Source organism: Hypomesus nipponensis, chromosome 17 (genome assembly GCF_054491055.1).
Source record: "Hypomesus nipponensis isolate SF chromosome 17, ASM5449105v1, whole genome shotgun sequence".
In the NCBI taxonomy this organism is placed as follows: domain Eukaryota; kingdom Metazoa; phylum Chordata; class Actinopteri; order Osmeriformes; family Osmeridae; genus Hypomesus; species Hypomesus nipponensis.
In genome coordinates this window covers 21,064,303-21,085,793 of record NC_140377.1, presented here as the reverse complement: position 1 = coordinate 21,085,793, position 21,491 = coordinate 21,064,303, and the positions used below count along the sequence as shown (strand labels likewise).

General features: G+C 42.1%; 1 protein-coding gene across 1 annotated transcript; it reads left to right on the top strand.

The window, feature by feature from the left end:
• The first annotated feature begins 10,522 nt into the window (after positions 1-10,522).
• LOC146253995 (beta-galactoside-binding lectin-like) lies at positions 10,523-11,791 on the top strand. The gene is made up of 3 exons (XM_084678751.1): positions 10,523-10,599; positions 11,062-11,227; positions 11,337-11,791. The coding sequence occupies exons 1-3, from the start codon at positions 10,523-10,525 to the stop codon at positions 11,493-11,495; spliced, it is 402 nt and encodes a 133-aa protein (XP_084534877.1). The 3' UTR covers positions 11,496-11,791.
• Positions 11,792-21,491: the final 9,700 nt, after the last annotated feature.

The window sequence follows — 21,491 nt, the reverse complement described above, 5'->3', positions numbered from 1 at the left end:
TGTGAAGGTGGGGAGACAGTCAGTTTTCCTGATCAAGGTATGGAGTTGATTCGACCATTGGGGGGCCAGACAGGAGAAGAGCTTGTGTTGGGACCGGGCGCTCTTGAGCGGTGGGACCACCAGACGGTTGTCAGAAGAAGACCGTAGGTGGCAGGTGGGGGTGTAAGGGGGGGTGTACTTAAAAATTATTTTTTTGTTTGCAAAAGGAATTGCAAAAGGGTGATTCTGGAGTTTACATGAGGCTAATAGATACCCTTTAATGTGAGATTGTAGTTGGTGCTTTGATAACAGCCAGTAGTATACAACAACTCAAGGCTCGAAGTTTTTAGGCCAGTGCATCCAATAAAACATTGCCTTTCAATTTTCATTTCATGTACTTTTAAGGATTATTATTTCTATATATAATTTTCTATATATAAATTCCTATATTATTATTTGCAGAATTATAATTTTCTAACTTGGCCATGGTGTTAGAAAATGATCAGAAATGAAAGGGTGATATCGTAAATATGATGTCACATTTTCCTGTGCTGACACAAAGAGTTGTGGGCTTCACCTCATCAACCATTACTGCACTTTAGCCAGTTGAGCTGAAGTGCAGCTTATTGTAATATGAAATCAAACTTTAACTTCACAAACTCATCCTTTACCAGTTCATCAAAGTTGTTTACCAAAATGCAACCACATAGGAGGTGGTAAACAAGAAAAGCTGCTTCTGAAATCCAGCTGTTACTGAGAATCTCTTACTAAGAAAAAGGTTAAAAAAATGCGTAATCTTTGACAATAAGCTATACATGAGGAAGAACATTAGTTTTCTGCTAGTGTCAGTCACCTTGATGATAAAACTCTGGTAGAAGACAAAAGAGACAGAGATTATGAGAGAGAGAGAATGAGAGCAGAACAGAGAGAGAGAGAGAGAGAGAGAGAGAGAGAGAGAGAGAGAGAGAGAGAGAGAGAGAGAGAGAGAGAGAGAGAGAGAGAGAGAGAGAGAGAGAGAGAGAGAGAGAGACAGAGAGAGAGAGAGAGAGAGACAGAGAGAGACAGAGAGAGAGAGAGAGAGAATGAGAGCAAAAGAGAGAAGACAGAACAAAACATAAAGAACAGGAGAGAAGACTTGGACACAGAAGGATGGAGGCTGAAGACTTGGACACAGAAGGATGGAGGCTGAGGTGTTACTCCGAACTGAATGTGAGAGAGGGAAAGTGAGCAGGGTTGAGACTGGAGATCGATCGGTTTAGATGATATTTGTGTGAACAAATAGACATTGAATCGTGTAAAAGTTTAAACTCTAAACATTTTGCAAGTTGAAGTTTTTTCCAATCACTATGACACTGTTTTCAATACCTTTAACAAGTTTCCTAAACTCTTGACACAGTTAGCACAACATCCGCCTGTGTTGGCTATACAATTACAGTTTTTCACAATTGCTAAAACACATTCTTGAAACAGTCACCCATTTTCTCAAAACTGTAAACACAAAACCTCATCTTCAAGCACTATTTACAAAACCTCTGAATTCTCTTGCAAAATGAAACTTTTGCCTCAAAACAGTTTTACCTGTCCTCAAAATCAAACTTTCACCTCAAAACAGATTTACCTGTGCTCAAAATCAAACACTGCTCTCAAATCATAAACAAAGTGATCAAAATGATATACACTATCAAGCAGTCAGTAAACAATACACCAAAAAATTTAAAACACATTGTTCAAAACATATAGTTCTCAAGGAGAAGTAAATTTTTACATAATCTCAAAACTAATCTCATATTTATCCGTCATTGTCTTTTGATGAACGAAAACATGTTCTAACATAGTAGCTCAACATATATCAGAAATTACTACTCTGCTTTGCTCTTTGCAATTGTTCTTGTTCTTTCTCCTCCTTGTACCCCTATACAGTACTATACTGGCCTTGCATAGTTTGTCACCAAAGGGTACTCTACAACGTCCCTGTTGGCAACACGAGTGGGGCAGAATGTTAGGGAAATCTGTTTGTGTTGTTACGCGTTTCTGGATTTTTTATTTCATTACAGTAATTTTCTATATCGGCCGATATATCAGAGTACTATACCCTGCATCTCACTACCCACAACTCACTCTTGTTCTTTGTTGATATAAACCTGCAACCAATCTAAATCTATTGAGCATTCAGTACTGTTACGGTAACAAATGGAAAGTGCAATGTTCAGGGCCATACCATTTGTTACGTAATTGTACAGTATAGAGCCTACAATGCACTGTACTACAGTATACAATACTATACAGTAAAAGGGAAAAAATCAAAGGAGTAAACATGTGATCAATGTGCTTCTTCTTGTCTTTGGGGTCATTGACATCACAAGGAATATTTTCCCACCTTCAACAACCTGTTTGCTCTCTGAACTGGCTTATATTGGTTGTGTCACATCATTTAAAAACAAGTTAAATCAATTTTGAGTGGTTGTGTTTAGTCAATGACATGTTTTTTCTATTTGTATTTGATTGTTGCCATTTGTGTTTACCAGTATGAATGACATGTGCATTAGAGTGCAGAATGTGTTTTGAGAATGCAAATGTGTTTAGAGTTTTGCTGAAAAGTCTATGTGAGATTAGCAAATTGTGTTTTACCATGTGAAATGGTTTAAGGTATTGACAACAGACTGCACAATTAGCTACATGAGTTTAGGCAACTGATAACTTTGTTCGGCCAATGGGTTTTAGTGTTTTAGCAATTCAGAAAAACTGTAACACATTTCTTGTTGCTTTGACACAAAATGCATAGAGTAAACACACATTTTAAATGCTTGAACTTCTTTTACACACAAGCTCAACCAAGACCAAAGCAGTCGATTTTCACAGACCAATTTACCAATGCTTTAACACTGTATGTCAGAACAGATAACACTATGTTCAAAACCTAATTTATTGGCTAAAGTCAAAGTTAACAGCTGTTTATATTGTGAATTGAAACACAAATATATCCCCTGTATTTTATTCCATTGCTTCTGAGAAAAAGCTGGTTGAAGTTATGCCAATACTATAAATTACAGTTGATTCCCAACTAGGAAACACTATGGTGTTGAGGTTCTTTCAATCGCATGACTATATGGTATATGTACTGCAAAGTGGAGCTCTTTGTGCTTTTTTTTTCTCTTGTGTGGAAAAAAAACAATATAGAGCAACACAAAGAAAGTAAGAATACAGTAATACCTGCACAAAGGAGAGGATGTCCAAGTACCAGGGCAAGGGAGAGGAGTTAGAATGTGTGGTGGCGCTCAGAGAAGTGCCAGAGCTAGGGTAATACTGTAAATGGCAGCTAAATTGCATATTTCTTGCAGTAATGTCCTGTTGCAATTGAAGCCTTTACTGTAGCAATTATGTTTCAGTCTTCTTTTTTTCAATACAGTAACTGTACATTCTATAAAGCTACTCTGACATCGGTCATTTATTTTTTGCTCTGAATTTCTGCAGCAAGATAAACAAAATGCATGCATTTACTAAACCCAACAAAACAAACATGTACAGGCTTCAAAAGAAACTGCATTGCAAACACAATCTATAATCCATATACTGTGAGACCTGACACACACCTGCATAAATTAATGCAGTTTCTGTAATTCCATCTGATGCTAGTGTTTTTTATGACATCGTGCTATGATTGACTAAATGTTACTGTGAAAAGAGAACGTGTGTTAGTGTTTGGTAGACATGGTGTCATGTTTAGTGAATTTTTGTGTTATGACAATTAGTGTTTGAGTTTAGTTTACAATGTGTGATTTTGAGCATGAAATTAACAGTTTTGCCAATTGTGTGTGGTAGGTGTGTTGGTGCGTTAAGAGTTTAAAAAAACTTGTTAAAGGTATTGAAAAAACTGTCATAGCGATTGTAAAAAACTTTTAAACGGATCTGCTAATAAAGTAACACATTTCACCAACAAAAAATGTTTGTAAATGCATAAATTTAAAAAAATAAATACAAAAAATTACAAGTATTTGTTAGGAACCCGCATACAACAATATGCTTTATAAGGCGAAAGCTGTGAAGTTCAAGGTGAGTTTACGCCACAATTTAGTTCAACCGTTTTAATTTATTTGTACATGCATCACTACTAGACTACTTTCAAACATGTAAACATTTTCAAACTAGTAGGCATACTTACTCTTTCCATCTTGAAGGCGCAACGTCAGTCCAATGTTGAGGAAATAGTTGTTTCAATGTGCAAGGCTCATCTTGTAGGATGGTTTATATATGTTCCTGTGTTTCTGACACTTTGAGTGATGTCAGGAGTTCCGTTCCGGCCGGCTTGCAGAAAACAAATGTTCTTCCTCATATCTAATTTAGTGTCAAAGATTAAGCTTATTTTTTACATATACATCAGCCACACCTGTTAGTAAGAGATTCTCAGTAACAGCGACTTTTCAGAAGCAGTTTTTCTTGTTTACAATTTCCTATGTCATTGCTTTCACTTTTTGATGACCTGGTTGAGGATGAGTTTGTGAAGGTACAGTTTCAAGCTGCACTTCAGCTCGACCTCTCTTGTCAGATACATAGTTAGCTCTCCAGCAGCTGTTGGTGATACTACTCGCACTTCAAACCCCACTGTACAATTTACAGGCTAGGCTTACAAAACAGAAACATTTAGTAGTCTTTGTTTAATAACCTATTAAAAGTACACATTACTCCTTCAATTGTCACACCCTGATTCGTTTCACCTGTTGGTTTGTCTCCACCCCTCAAAAGGTGTTCCCGGGTTCCCCTATTGTCATTGATGTTTAACCTCTGTTCTCTGTTCTGGCAGTTGGCAGATCGTCTTGTGCTTCACAGTCGTTTCCAGTGGTCCCTGTTACTATTCCTGTATCTCGTTCCTGGTTTTCTGTCTTCACGGTTTTGATCTCTGCCTGTTTAGCCTCCTGACCACAGACCTGCCCACCCCAATGTACCTCTGCTATTCGGCCCCGATACCGACCTCTGACCTTCCACCGACCAACGAACCTGCTTTCCCCACTATACATCTGCCTCGCTGCCTTGTTGCTTGCCCCTAGACTACGATATCGCTTGGTACAATCAAATAAATGATTCTACTTCAAACTACCCTGCTTCCTGTCCGCATTTGGGTCCACTATCCTGCCTTGTGTCACAAATTATTCTCAGTAGGTTGAGTGTCACTTGGCCCGGGTGTCTTGGGCTTCCAGCACTGAATGAGGCATTAAAAGAGGATGAAATGTTAGTGACAGAATCAAACAGAAGCAGTACATGTATTTACTGTGTTCACTGGAATAATCAGACCTTCTTATGATAATTAGCTCTACCAACCCATAGCTAACAAGTGAAACATCTTTGGAAGTTAACTGACTTTGATATTGAATCAGTTCTTAATTGTCAGAACTATAAAACAACCTAAAATTCAAGACCGGGTCTGGACCTTTATCAGACACAGCTGTTCCAGTCACATCACATCCCTCATCCGTGGTTTCTGTGTTGAAGGAAGTTTTGCTTGCTGGCTGCACCACATAGATGGCTCTGATAAGGACATGGAAATGGATGAATACTTCATGTGAAATGTTGAGCGTTATCTGTACTTAGACAAAGTCAGTGAACGGTTTGCTCAAAAGTCTCATCCGAGCGAGCTGAAATGTAAAACCTAGAGATGGTCACGGTGCTAAAATGAACTGCCTTTTGTCAGCAGAATTTGACTTTAAAATTACTGTAGCCTGTCTATAACACTGTATACGTAACCCTGCCTAGCATTAAATATGATGTAATGTCAGTAGTGTTAGAATCAAACAGAAGCAAAGCTTTTGTTTATTGTTTTCTACTGGAATACAGTCAGACCATATGATTGTTATTGTTATTAACCAGTGGCAAAGAACTGCAACATCTTTGGAAGTTAACAAATGTTGAAATTGTATAAATTCTTAATTGTCAGAATAGTAAAAACATTGTGAATACAAGACTGGGCAGTGATCTTGATTAGGGAAGACACAGCTGTTCTGATCACATCATATTATACCAGTCCTCGTAGGCCTAGTCTGGCTAGTGCTTAAGTCATTTTGCAAACCAAACACAAATAATGCTGAAAGTTCATTAAATATTTCAAGACTGGAACTACATTTTTTACAGTTTTTCACAATTGTTAACACACGTTTCTCAAAACAATAACGTCTTTCTCAAAACCTCACACACAAAACTGAAAACCTCACACACAAAATTCTAAACTTGACACTCCCTTTGCAAGAGGACTCTTTGCCATCAAATATCTCACCTGTTCACAAAATGGAACTCGTGTTCTCATTTGGTACACAGCCATATTTTCAAATGACACACACATACCATTCATAACAGTACACACAATAAGCATTTGCTGCACACTACCAAGCATTCACAGCACACAGTAGTACAACATTGAAAACACAATTCTCAAAATGGAACACATCATATGAATGACAATGACTCTGGAGAATGAGCCATTTCAACTTTTGTAAAATGTCTCAGTGTAGGCCAAATGTGTTCATAGTCAAACATAAAACAGCAGACATGCAGCAAAAATAGTTTTATTTTTTGAACAGTACAGTACTGTCAACGGGCCTGCTCAACCCATTGTAGCACACAAAGTGATGTTCCCACCACGCTCAGCGGGGACCTCACCTCAACAATGGCGTGCTGGCCAATGACATTTCTGCCCCGGCGCCTCCTCTTCACCAGGTTGAATCCAACCTCATCAAAGAATATGTATTAATGTATTCATATAGATCATTAGCTGTATCATGCTTCTGGATCTGCTGGAACAGACAGCATGATAATGCAAGTTACTGTATAGTATGGACACAGATGGGTCAACACAGTGGGGTACAGTGAGACACATTACAGATGCAATACATAATGTGTCAGTGCTGAATGTATGGGACTTATAAACTCTTGCCATAACTCCTTGATGTGGTCAGTATTCTGGTCGAATAGGACCCTGTACACTTGTTTCATCCGCATGGCATTCCTGCGGAGAACACCGTACAGTGTAGAGAGGCTGATGGTCTGGATGTTTCTGAATGTGGCATGGTCAGCCAGGATCCTGGTTTGTATCTGTCAGAGTGCGATGGTGTTGTTTTCACAAACCATTTTCACAATGTCAGTCTCCTGTTCGGCTGTGAAAGTGCATGTTCTTCCTCCACGTCGTGGTTATCTTTCAGTCCTGCAAAATACAAATACAGTGAGCACAGTGTATTCTATTGATATGCAATATTTCAGTACACAAGGCAAATATAATTCATACCTGTTCTCCATCCTAAAGGTTCTAATGATGGCAGCAACTGTGAAGCGGCTGAGATTTGTTTTGACCCTCTGGCCAGCCTCCCTCATGCTCAAACCATGGTTGAGCACATGGTCAACTACGGTAGCCCAAATCTCATTAGAGATCATCGTTCTCCTTCTTTCTCCTCCTTCTTCTCCTCCTCCTCCTCCTCCTCCTCCTCCTCCTCCTCCTCCTCCTCCTCCTCCTCCTCCTCCTCCTCTTCCTCGTCCTCGTCCTCGTCCTCTTCCTCGTCCTCTTCCTTGTCCCCTTCCTTGTCCTCTTCCTTGTCCTCCTCTTCCCCTTCTCACTCTTACCCCTCTCCTTCTCTGGTTGTTGACATGTTCTAAGTTCTCCATTGTTCACCAAACAAACAGAGGCTCAAGGCCCTTTTTATGCTGCAGTCCTGATCGCAAATTGCTCACCAGACCTGAGTGTTTAGAGATTTGAATAGTTGTGTGTTGTAGGTTGATGCTTTGAGACTTTACTTGAGAAGTGTGTGCAACAACTGAACATTGTGTGTAGTGTTTTGACAACCAGGTGATGTGTAATTGACATCAGTGTGTAAACAAGGAATGTCAGAGTCTAATGCAGATAAGGGAGTGTAAAGTAGTGATAAATTGGGTCGAGCAATTGGTACATGACGTTAGGGTTGTGAAAATTGTGCCAAAGTTTTGCTTTTTGTGTGTTAACAATTGTGAAAAACTGTAAATGCGGTTCTTTAACCTGTTCTCAATCCTTGGCTCGCCGGCGAGCCAGAAACACTGCGCCCCCTCCCTCAGTGAGAACGCACTCAATTAACTTCCAAGGATGTTTAATTTGTTAGCCACGGGTTAATAACTATATCAATCATATGGTCTGACTGTATTCCAGTAGAAAACAATAAACAAAAGCTTTGCTTCTGTTTGATTCTAACACTACTGACATTACATCATATTTAATGCTAGGCAGGGTTACGTATACAGTGTTATACACAGGCTACAGTAATTTTAAAGTCAAACTCTGCTGACAAAAGGCTGTTCATTTTAGCACTGTGACCATCTCTAGGTTTTACATTTCAGCTCGCTCGGATGTGCCTTTTGACAAAACCATTCACTGACTTTGTCTAAGTACAGATAACGCTCAACATTTCACATGAAGTATTCATCCATTTCCATGTCCTTATCAGAGCCATCTATGTGGTGCAGCCAGCAAGCAAAACTTCCTTCAACACAGAAACCAGGGATGAGGGATGTGATGTGACTGGAACAGCTGTGTCTGATAAAGGTCCAGACCCGGTCTTGAATTTTAGGTTGTTTTATAGTTCTGAAAATTAAGAACTGATTCAATATCAAAGTCAGTTAACTTCCAAAGATGTTTCACTTGTTAGCTATGGGTTGGTAGAGCTAATTATCATAAGAAGGTCTGATTATTCCAGTGAACAAAGTAAATACATGTACTGCTTCTGTTTGATTCTGTCACTAACATTTCATCCTCTTTTAATGCTATGCCTCATTCAGTGCTGGAAGCCCAAGACACCCTGGCCAAGTGACACAGGAGTAATATGTACTTTTAATAGGTTATTAAACAAAGATTACTAAATGTATCTGTTTTGTAAGCCTAGCCTGTGTATTGTACAGTGGGGTTTGAAGTGAGAGTAGTATCACCAACAGCTGCTGGAGAGATAACTATGTGTCTGACAAGAGACGTAGAGCTGAAGTGCAGCTTGAAACTGTACCTTCACAAACTCATCCTCAACCAGGTCATCAAAAAGTCAATGCAACCATATAGGAAGTTGTAAACAAGAAAAACTGCTTCTGAAAACGTGCTGTGAGAATGTCTTTCTAACAGGTGTGGCTGATATATATGTAAAAAAGAAGGTTAATCTCCGACACTAAATTAGATATGAGGAAGAACGTTTGTTTTCTCCTGGCCGGCTGGAACGGAACTCCTGACATCACTCAAAGTGTCAGAAACACAGGAACATATATAAACCATCCTACAAGATGAGCCTTGCACATCGAAACAGCTTTTTCCTCAACATTGGACTGACGTTGAGCCTTCAAGATGATGAGTGGAGTAAGTAAGCCTACTCGTTAGAAAATGTTTACGCGTTTGGAAGTAGTCTAATGGTGAAGTGATGCATGTACAAATGATGACATAGATTTTTATTTTTTAATTAATTGAATGCATTCAGACATATTTTTTGTTAGTGTAATGTGTTAGTTTATTAGCAGATCCGTTTTAAACTTGCAAAATGTTTTGAGTTTAAACTTTTGCACGATTCAATGTCGATTTGTTCACACAAATATCATTTAAACAGATCTCCAGTCTCAACCCTGCTCACTTTCCCTCTCTCACATTCAGTTCGGAGTAACACCTCAGCCTCCATCCTTTTGTGTGTCCAAGTCTTCAGCCTCCATCCTTCTGTGTGTCCAAGTCTTCAGCCTCCTTCCTTCTGTGTGTCCAAGTCTTCTCTCCTTTTTCTCTCTCTCTCTCTCTGTCTCTCTCTCTCTCTCTCTCTCTCTTCTGCTCTCTTTGCTCTCTCTCTTATATTCTCTGTCTCTTCTGTCTTCTACCAGAGTTTTATCATCAAGGTGACTGACACTTGCATAAAACTAATGTTCTTCCTCATGTATAGCTTATTGTCAAAGATTAAGCATTTTCTTAGCAACACCTTTTGTCTTAGTAAGAGATTCTCAGTAACAGCTGGATTTCAGAAGCAGCTTTTCTTGTTTACCACCTCCTATGTGGTTGCATTTAGTAAACAACTTTGATGAACTGGTAAAGGATGAGTTTGTGAAGTTAAAGTTTGATTTCATATTAAGCTGCACTTCAGCTCAACTGGCTCACCATGTCCTCTCCAGCAGCTGTTGGTGCTATACTCTGCACACTTTAAACCAACATGTACCATAGAATATGTGCCAGGCTTACAAAACAGAACCTGTAATTATGTTTAATAACCTGTTAGAAGTACAAACTACTCCAGTAATTGTTGATGAGGTGAAGCCTCAGGGGCTGCGCTGACTAGCGAACAGGGGTCTTCAGTGACATCTTCCACCTCTCCCTCAGCCTGTCTGTACTCCCCACCTGCTTCAAGAGGACCACCATCCTCCCTGTGCCCAAGAACACCAAGGTCACCTGCATGAATGACTATCGCCCGATAGCACTGACCTCTGTCATTATGAAGTGCTTTCGGGCGGCTGGTCAAGTCATAGCCGGTTTATTCATAACCATCGTAAAACACCAGCACACTGCTCTGTCTCTGTGTCTCTTCCTACCATGCAGGTCATAGAGATGAGAAACTTCTCCTTCAAGAAGGGACAGGTCCTGAACTTCACTGGGGTCCCCACATCAAGGTGAGTGACTGAAGATAAAAATGTGTTGCTGACCTGACTCCCAGACTCTGCTTGTATACAGTGATATGCCTTGACTGTGTGGTGTTTTGGAAACCCACATAGATTTAAAAGAAAGGAATGTTCAAAATGGTTTGTTGGCAATCAATGTATTTCTTATATGGAGAGATGTGATTGGTGTATTAAGGGTAATATAAAATAAGGAGCTGCCTACCAGATGTCAGAAGAGAATTGGTCCAATTCAAACGTGAAGTCATGTTCAAGAGATTCGGATAAAAAAGGAAAAAAGGAGTTTGTTAATACCCCTGCTGTGTGCTTTTTATATACATCTTAAGCATCCAAATATGACTGTATAAAAGTTTACAAGACACAACAGACTGGTTCAGGATTGGCACCTTGTGAAGAATGTAAAACCCGTTACAACCATGATGTTGGCTTCTTTAATGATGTTTTCACTTTCAATAGATTTTCCCTCAACATTGGTCACAGTGAGGACGACATCGCTCTGCACTTCGACGTCCGCATCGATCAAGAAAATGTGGTGGTGTTAAATTCCTCCCATTCAGGGAAATGGAATGTGAAGGAACAACGTGCCAAAAACTTCCCCTTCAACTCCGGAGAGAAGTTCAAAGTGAGGCACAACCTAGAATGTATTCCTAAAGCAGCGCTTTTTTCTTGTTGTTTTCTCAACTAGAAAATGTTTTCAACAGAAATTCACAATAGCTTTCTCTTGTTCTTAGGTATCCATTACCTTCACAGAGGAAACGTTTTTTGTCACCCTTCCTGATAAATCTGAGATCCAATTCCCCAATCGCCACGGATACGAGATGTATAACTTCGTATTCTTGACAGGCACAGTCAAGGTTCATGGGATTGAAATCATAGACCAATCAGGATGAGTTGAAGACAATCTTCTTTAGAAGCCAATTTTGGCTGCTTATTGGCTTCTAGACCCTCCTTTAATGCTCTTGAACTTAATAACTGTTATGATTAAAAGATTTAGTTCCAGTCATGAAATATTTAATTAACTGTTGTTTGTGTTTGGTTTGCAAAATGACTTAAGCATTAGCCAGACTAGGCCTACAAGGACTGGTATAATATGATGTGATCAGAACAGCTGTGTCTTCCCTAATCAAGATCACTGCCCAGTCTTGTATTCAAAATGTTTTTACTATTCTGACAATTAAGAATTGATTCAATATCAAAGTTAGTTAACTTCCAAAGATGTTTCACTTGTTAGCCACGGGTTAATAACTATAACAATCATATGGTCTGACTGTATTCCAGTAAACACAATTTAAAAATGCTTTGCTTCAATGATTCGATTGTTTCTGATGCTAATGACATTTCATCATTTTTAATGCTGTACTTGGTTATACAGTGACATGAAGTGTTCATTTCAAGTTTCAAGTTTTTTATTGTCAGGTGCACAGAGCAACACAAGGTCAGACTGTGCTCTGAAATTCTTGGGACAAGACAATGCAGACAACTTGGCATAACATGACATACAAGTACTAAGAACATAGATTACATCTATGAAACGCTAAAATAGAATATAAATAAAATAATAATAAACCTTCTAAATATACAAAATAGTATGGAATATACAATACAATATACTAGACCTGTAATACACATAATGAGCTATACTAACCTTATAGACCTAACTAACCTGAGACAAGACCTATATTAACCTGAAGACAAGAGGTGTAAGTTAGTGCAATAATGCAATAATGAACTGAAAGTGACAGTGTGTAAAGTGGCTAGTGAGAAATGTATTAATGTCCATATCAATGTCCATATCAATGTCCATATCAATGTCCATATCAATGTCCATATCAATGTCCATATCAATGTCCATATCAGTGTCCATATCAATGTCCATTCAGAAGCCTGATGGCCCTTGGATAGAAACTGTTGTCCAGTCTGCGTGTGTGAGACCGAATGCTGCGGTATCACCTGCCAGAAGGCAACGGGGTGAAGAGACTGAAGGATGGGTGATAACAGTCTCTTAGAATCCTGCCAGTTTTCCTGAGACAACGTGTGTGGTAGGTGTCCTGTAGGGCTGGGAGCTTCCTGCCAATAATGAACTCAGCAGAACGGACCACACTTCGTAGGGCCTTGCGGTCCAAGTCTGTGCAGCTCCCAGACCACACTGTAATGCAACCAGTCAGAATGCTCGCTATAGTGCATCTGTAAAAGTTAGTGAGGATGACTGAGTCCATACCAAACTTCTTTAGTCTCCTCAAGAAGAAGAGGTGACCTTCTCGACTTCAGATCCGTTGATGTGTAGGGGTGCATGTTCCTCCTCTTGCCGCCTCCTGTAGTCCAAAATCATATCCATAGTCTTGCTGACGTTGAGAGAGATGTTATTGTCCTTGCAGCATGATGTCAGGGTATCAACCTCCTCTCTGGAGGCTGACTTGTCCCTGCCAGAGATGAGACCCACAATGGTTGGGTTGTCCGGAAACTTAACAAGGAGCCGTGAACAAGGAGAGCAGGAGAGGGCTGAGCACACAGCCCTGGGGGTGCCTGTGTTGGTGATCAGTACAGATGAGGTGTAGTCACCGATTCTCACCACCTGTGGCCTCCCCGTCAGGAAGTGGAAGATCCACTTGCAGAGGGAGGTGCTTAGTCCCAGGTCCACAAGCTTGGAGACCAGTCTGGAGGGGATGATGGTGTTGAATGCTGAGCTGTAGTCAATGAACAGCATCCTCACATACGTATTCCCCTTGTCCAGGTGGGAGAGAGCTGTGTGCATAATCAGAGCGATGGCATCGTCTGTAGACCTGTTGGACCGGTATGCAAACTGCATAGGGTCCAGGGTGGGGGGCAGCGAGGAGCAGATGAATGATTTTACCGGCCGCTCGAAGCGGCTAGAGGTCATTGCTATTGGATGGTAGTCATTCTTGCAGGTGACCTTGGTGTTCTTGGGCACAGGGTCAATGGTGGTGTTCTTGAAGCAGGTAGGGAGTACAGACAGGCTGAGGGAGAGGTTGAAGATGTCACTGAAGACCCCTGCCAGCTGATAAGCGCAGCCCCTGAGGGCCCTACCTGATATACCATCGAGGCCAGGTGCCTTGTGAGGGTTGATCTTTTTGAAGCACTGCCTCACCTCAGGTAGTGTAGACACGGCACCGGCTAGGCCTTCAGGTAGCTCCATTGCAGGGGGATCACTGTCCCTCTCAAAGCGAGCGTAGAAAGTATTCAGCTTGTCTGGCAGTAGGACAGCTGGGTCTCACTGTAGTCTCTCCCTTTTTAGTCCGTTTGTTGGCTTTAAGTCCACTCCACATGCACCTGGGGTCAGAGCCATGATAGCTGGACTCCAACTTGGTCCTGTTAGCCCTGTTCATTATTACAATTTTAAGAGCGCCTCATACGTAGAGCCTCACTATAGCCTGCTCTATGTGGGGACTACTGCTACCCAGGTCCACTGCCCGGGGCGGGGTGCGTCTCAATAGTTACCCAGGTCCACTGCCCGGGGCCGGGTGCATCTCAATAGTTACCCAGGTCCACTGCCTGGGGCCGGGTGCGTCTCAATAGTTACCCAGGTCCACTGCCCGGGGCCGGGTGCATCTCAATAGTTACCCAGGTCCACTGCCCGGGGCCGGGTGCATCTCAATAGTTACCCAGGTCCACTGCCCGGGGCCGGGTGCGTCTCAATAGTTACCCAGGTCCACTGCCTGGGGCCGGGTGCATCTCAATAGTTACCCAGGTCCACTGCCTGACGCCAGGGTGCGTCTCAATAGTTACCCAGGTCCACTGCCGGGGGCCGGGTGCGTCTCAATAGTTACCCAGGTCCACTGCCTGGGGCCGGGTGCATCTCAATAGTTACCCAGGTCCACTGCCTGACGCCAGGGTGCGTCTCAATAGTTATCCAGGTCCACTGCCCGGGGCCGGGTGCGTCTCAATAGTTGGTGGTGGCTTCCTCTCCTGGTCAGAAAGAGGTGAAAAGGTGAAAGTGGTCAGTGGCCAACCTCAATGTTGTTTATCTCTGGGTTTTACATTTCAGCTCGCTCTGATGTGGCTTTTGAACAAACAGTTCACTGATTTTGTCTAAGTACAGATAACGCTCAACACTTCACATGAAGTATTCTTCCATTTCCATGTCCTTTTATCAGAGCCATCTATGTGGTGCAGCCAGCAAGCAAAACTTCCTTCACCACAGAAACCAGGGATGAGGGATGTAAGTAAGTAAGACTTTATTTATATAGCACTTTTCATACAAGAATTGCAGCTCAAAGTGCTTTACATAACTGTAAAGCACTTTGTGACTGAAACAGCTGTGTCTGAAAAAGGTCCAGATCCGGTCTTGAATTTGAGGTTGTTTTATAGTTCTGACAATTAAGAACTGATTCAATATCAAAGTCAGTTAACTATAAATAAATAATAATATATAATAAATACATGTATTGCTTCTGTTTGATTCTGTCATTAACATTTCATCCTCTTTTAATGCTATATTCAGTGCTGGAAGCCCAAGATACCCTGGGCAAGTGACACTCAGCCTACTGACAATAATTACAGGAGTGATATGTACTTTTAAGAGGTTATTAAACAAAGACTACTAAATGTTTCTGTTTTGTAAGCGTAGCCTGTGTATTTTACTGTAGGGTTGAAGTGCGAGTAGTATCACGGCTGCTGGAGAGCTAACTATGTATCTGATGAGAAGTCTTGTCAGAAGAGAGGTGGTGTTGAACTCCCGCCATTCAGGGAATTGGCATGTAAACAACCTAATTGCCAAAGTCTTCCCTTTCAACTACGGAGAGAAGTTTGAAGTGAGGCACAACCTTGAATGTATTCCAAGAGCAGTGGAAAATAATTATTACTTCAACCCCACTAGGAAATGATATCACAATATTTGAAATCACCAAGCAAATGCTTTTCAACAGAAATGCACAATACCTTTCTCTAGTTCTTAGGTATCCATCACTTTCACAAAGGAACAGTTCTGAGACTGAGTTCCAATTCCCCAATTGCCATGGATACAAGAAGTATAACTTCATATTCTTACTCAGCAAGGTCAAAGTTCATGGGATTGAAGTCATTTCGACCAATTAGGATGAATTGAAGAAAATCCACTTTAGAAGCCCAAATATATTTTGGCTGCTTATTGGCTTATAGACCTTCTTTAACTGCTCTTTAACTGTTATGATTACAGTTTTTCACAATGGTTAAAGACTGAAACTAAATGTTTTAATCATTCCAGTACTGTGATTTCAGAACTCTTACTAAGTAACAAGTGTTGCTGACATCTGTCATTGTCAGCCAGTTCCCACTTTTTTTTTTTTTTACCAGCCACACCTATTACGTAGTAAGAGATTCTCAGTAACAGTGGGTTTTCACAATTTCCTTTGTGGTTGCATTTAGACAACTTTTTGATGAGCTGGTTAAGGATGAGTTTGTGAAAGTTTCAAGCTGCACTTCAGCTCTACGTCTCTTGTCAGATACATAGTTAGCTCTCCAGCAGCTGTTGGTGATACTACTCACACTTCAAACCCTACTGTACAATTTACAGGCTAGGCTTACAAAACAGATACATCTGTTTAATAACCTATTAAAAGTACATATCACTCCTGTGATTATTGTCAGTAGGTTAAGTTTCACTTGGCCAGGGTGTCTTGGGCTTCCAGCACTGAATGAGGCATTAAAAGAGGATGAAATGTTAGTGAAAGAAAACACTATGCAGTGGTTTTTATTTGTCTGACATCATCTGAGTAGGCGTGATCTGGCTTGACAGGAGGTCCGTACAGAAAAAACGCATCCAAAGTTCAGTGGCATATGACATTCTATTTCTCAATGATAAGACTGGCAAAGGAATTTAAATTAAGTTACAATGCGTACAATGCAGCATAATGAAGGGGTTTAACCACTGATTGAAACACACACAAAAATGTGTAAAATAAATAAGTTACAATTAAACAACATGAACCGCTATGAGTGCAAGTGTACCTGTGGAAAAATAAGCAACAATAAAAACAATATATCACAGCGAGTACAAAAACTTAACTCAGTTACCACTAACCACAAGAGCAACAAGTCTCTAAGCAAGAGTCATTGTGATCCTTGAGGAAACTAACATCGGGTCAAGCAAACCATTCCTAAGTACCGTTGTATTCCTGGAACAAGTGCGTCTTGAGCTTTTTCTTGAAGGTGGAGAGACAGTCAATGTCTCTGATAGAGGTGTGGAGTTGATTCCACCACTGGGGGGCCAGACAGGAGAAGAGCTTGTGTTGAGACCGGGCAGTCTTGAGCGGTGGGACCACCAGGCGGTTGTTTGAAGACAACCATAGGTGGCGGGTGGGGGTGTAAGGCTGCAGGAGAGACTTGATGTAGTTGGGTGCAGTCCTGTTCACTGCTCGGAAGGTCAGTACCAGGGTCTTGAATCTGATACGGGCAGAGGATGAAGGGGTCCCCGTCTCAGATCCCAGGGTGATTGAGAGATCGTGGGAGATGGAGGGTTTGGCCGGGATGATGAGAAGTTCTGTTTTGGCGAGGTTCAGCTGGAGGTGGTGCTCGGTCATCCAGGCGGAGATGTCTGTGAGGCAGGCCTCAATCCTAGCTGAGATCCCCGGATCAGTCGGGGGGAAAGATAGGTACAGCTGCGTGTCGTCAGCATAGCAGTGGTAGGAGAAGCCATGGGAGGTGATGATTGGTCCAAGTGAGGTGATGTACAGAGAGAAGAGGAGGGGTCCAAGGATAAAGCCCTGTGGGACACCAGTGGAGAGCTGGCGGGGGCCTGACACTTTGCCTCCCCAGGAGACCTGGTTGGATCTTCCCGACAGGTAGGATGAGATCCACTGGAGTGCAGTGCCAGTGATGCCCATCTCAGAAAGTCTGGAGAGCAGGATCTGGTGGTAAACCGTATCCAACACTGCAGAGAGGTCCAGCAGAATGATGACGGATGACCTGGAAGCCGCTCTGGCAGACTGGAGGGCAGTGGTGACTGAAAGGAGGGCAGTCTCTGTGGAGTGGCCAGTCTTGAAGCCCGATTGGTTGGGGTCAAGCAGGTTGTTCTGAGAGAGAAAGTTTGACAGTTGGTTAGATACACCACGTTCAATTGTTTTTGAAAAGAAGGGTAACAGTGATACCAGTCTGTAGTTCTGGAGGACGGCAGGGTCAAGGGAGGGTTTTTTGAATAGAGGGGTAACTCTGGCCTGTTTGAAGGCAGAGGGAAATGTGCCGGAGGTAAGAGAGGAGTGTAGGACATGGAGAAGAAAAGTTATGATGGAGGGGGAGATGGGTTGAAAGAGAGGGGAGGGGACAGGATCAAGGGGACAGGAGGTGGGGCGATGAGAGAGAATGAGGTCAGAGATCTCTGCCTTGGACAGGGGAGAGAAAAAATTTAGACATTTAGTTGGAAAGGTGGGTTTAGGGAACCGACTGCTAATGTCGGCGACTTTTTTCTCAAAAAAGGAGGAGAAGTCGTCTGCTGTCAGGGTGGAGGGGAAAGTTTGTGGGGGTTTGAAGCAGAGTTCATTTTGTTCAGGAAGTAGAGGGTTTTAGCACCAGTTATGTGAGAAGAGAAGGATTTAAGAAGGGAGTGTTCTTCACGAATAACATCTGTAAGCCACGGGTAGGAGGGAGAAGATCGCGCAGGCCTGGTTGACAGGGGACAGAGAGAGTCAAGTGATGCAGTTAAAGTGGTTAACAGGGTGTCAGTGGCAGTGTTAGTGGGGTGGGACGAGAACTCGTCAATGGGAGGGAGGATGTTACAACAGAGGAGAAATGGGAGGGAGATAGGGAGCGGAGGTTGCGCCGGAAAGTTACAAGGGGAGGGGAGGCATTCTTCAGGTAAAGTGGGACATCTAGTAATGCTTGTTTTATGCTATAAAAGTAATTTAATTCAACAGTTCTCACATTTTTAATACCAATGCATCACACTGCACTGAAGTCCCCAACTAAATAACAACTTTCACTGTCATTGAACCAGCGCTTTCAGACGTGTAAGCGTGTCCACTAACGCTAGTCCAATGAAATACTAACGCATCGTGACTAGCTAGCTAACACGTAGACTGCAGATCACTAAGGTTTACATCAGTTACACTTTATGCCTATTGCAGGGCTCTCAAGTTTTAAAGACAGGCAAGAGACATTTTGGTTGGGCGCTGTGGCATATTAAATATATTATAAATAGTTTTTCCGCGTGAGAAATACAATGTGTGGCGGGAGTGTGTGACAAAAGACCGAAATGAGTGACTGTCACGCTCAATGCGTGACACTTGAGAGCCCTGCAGTGTGGTTGGGGGGGGGTGTGTGTAGGCCAAGGGTTTCTGCCAGTAGTAGGTGGAGAGATTGTGGTCAGACTTGAACAGGAAGCTCTGTTAATGTCATTTTGCTTATGCCCTTTGGAGTGCTAAAACTGAGGTAATTTCACTAGAACCTGACTGAAAATAGAAACGACACTAATTTTAATGTACCTTCTGACAGTCTGACATTTCAGTTCCTCTTTTTGAGGTCAAAACCATATTACTCAAGCAGTCAAGAGGACATTTTGCCTTTGAAATCTGCAGTCATGCAACAGCACAACAACTCGAGCTCAAGCGCGGCTGCCGTCCCTGTGGCAAACCAGGTGAGCAGCGCAGTGCTGGGGCTGTGTTTTCTTTTTGGCATACCTGGGAACATAATGGTTGTGGTGGTGATACTCCGCAACTTCAAGAAGGACAACTTCACCCTGCAGCTGATGCTGAATCTGGCTGCATCTGATATACTGTGCCTCATAACTTTGCCACTATGGATCCATTACCTGCTCGTTGGCTGGACCTTCAGTCAAGCTTTCTGCAAATTACTGACTGTTTTTATCTATATTTGCGTCTATTCCAGTGTGATGACTGTTACGCTGATGAGTGTCCAGAGGTATATTGCAGTGCTGTATTCGCAGCAGTGGGCAAAACTGGGAGGGAAAGGTGAGAAGGCTCTCCTCTTGTCTCTTTGGCTGCTAGCATGCATCCTATCCAGCCCGGTTGCCGTCACTTCTCATGTTGGGAAGGAGGGAGCGCTGTTTTATTGTAAGAGGGTGTTTACCTCAGATGGACAAAGAGCTACAATCTACATATTTGAGACTCTTCTGGGGTTTGTTGCTCCTTTTGCCATTCTGGTCACATCCTATTGTCGTCTCCACAGGAAGGTCCATGAGACGGCCTTTTTCAGCAGCAAAAGACTGACCAAACTGGTCACCAATATCTTAGTGACGTTTTTCATCCTCTGGATTCCATTTCACGTTCTCAACATTATCAGTGTTGTGGGCATTGCCTTGAAATCGTCTCATCCAGGTGCATCTAAACAATTGTTTGACTTCAATACTGTAGCTGAAAATTTTGTTGAAAGCTTCCTTTTCATCAACAGCTGTGTGAACCCTTTCCTTTATGCTTTTGCATCTCGAAGCCTGCGTCCAAGCACAGAAAACTGACATCAGATGGAGGTCTGTGTGCAAAGCAGTGCTCCATAATGCTGTCTAAGATCTTGCTCTGCCGGGCTGCAGTCCTCAAAACAATAGCTGCCATGTGTCCCTATGCACCAAACTATGGACGAGAAGCCCATTGAAAACGAGGCCATGCCTTCATGTTATGGTATGTGGTCATGGGAAGAGCAGGTAAACACACCTGTCATTCCCTCTACCTGCCCCACACTATGCACTATGTAGTTCGGGATGGACTATTGTGCAAAATGTAAGAAAAGCTTTCACAGCATGAATTCGCCAACTATATTGCCAAAACTGGTGTTCCGTTAACATGCTAGCAAGCCTCTATCAGTACCAACTGTTGTTCTTGATGCAAAATGATTGGATGCCAGTACGTAGTTAGCTCTCTAAGCTTGTATTAGTAACAACTGTCACCCTGCTGGTGTGGATCTACTCCCTGCTCTCTGGTTGGGTTTTTGGTCCAGCTCTCTGCAAGTTCCTCTTCTTCATCGTCTACACCAGTCTGTATGCTTGTCTGCTGACAGTGATTCTGATGAGTGTTCAGGGGTTCCTAATGATTCTCTATCCTGTTTTCTGGGTCAAACTGGGCAGAGCAGGTCAGACAGCACTGCTGGTCTCCCAATGTCAGACTGTCTTCACGTCGGACTATGAGGAGACGGACATTTTTTCGTTAGCGAGACTCTTCTGGGATTTGTTGCTTCTTTCACCGTGATCCGGCCCACCAAGCCATTTCATCAGGCCCACCGGCTCCTAATAATAAAATATAACATGATTTTAGGCGCTTAGCAATGCTTGGCTGGAACTGATGCTAGTTTCCTCCAGGATCACAATGACTCTTATTGAGAGACTTGTTGCTCTTGTTGGTTAGTTATAACGGATTTAAACTTTTGTACTCGCTGTGAAATATTTTACTGTTGATTGTTCTTCTACAGGTACACTCTTGCACTTTTTGAGTTTCATGTTGTTTAATTGTACTTGCACTTTTTGAGTTTCATGTTGTTTATTTGTACTTGCACTTTTTGAGTTTCATGTTGTTAAATTTTAACTTGTTTAACTGCATGCTCTTATGGTTCTTCCCTTTGGCACTTTTTCTAAATTTTTGTTTTTCACAATGTATGCTTCATGTTTTGGCTGCTTGCAATGTTTGGGGCTACCTCGTTGTTATTATCAGTGACCTATGCTCTTTTGTACTCTTAACAGACCAAACACAGCTGTTCCAGTCACATCACAACCCGCATCCCTGGTTTCTGTGTTGAAGGACGTTTTGCTTGCTGGCTGCATTGTGATACTCTTAGGTCTAGACTCCACGTTCCTTGAAAGTTTATAAATATTCATAAGGTTAGGATTTTTTGGGCATACTAGTGATTCTTTTACTCACACAGAACGTTTTAATAATAATTCATAATCATATGAATGACCCACTTGAGGCGATTGGTCCCATGAAAGAGCTTTTGCATACTCGAAAGACTATTGG

Coding starts and splice junctions, on each gene's coding strand:
- LOC146253995 (XM_084678751.1), top strand. CDS start 10,523: ATGCAGGTCATAGAGATGAGAAACTTCTCCTTCAAGAAGGGACAGGTC. Junction 10,600..11,061: donor ACTGGGGTCCCCACATCAAG/GTGAGTGACTGA, acceptor CACTTTCAATAG/ATTTTCCCTCAACATTGGTC. Junction 11,228..11,336: donor ACTCCGGAGAGAAGTTCAAA/GTGAGGCACAAC, acceptor TCTTGTTCTTAG/GTATCCATTACCTTCACAGA.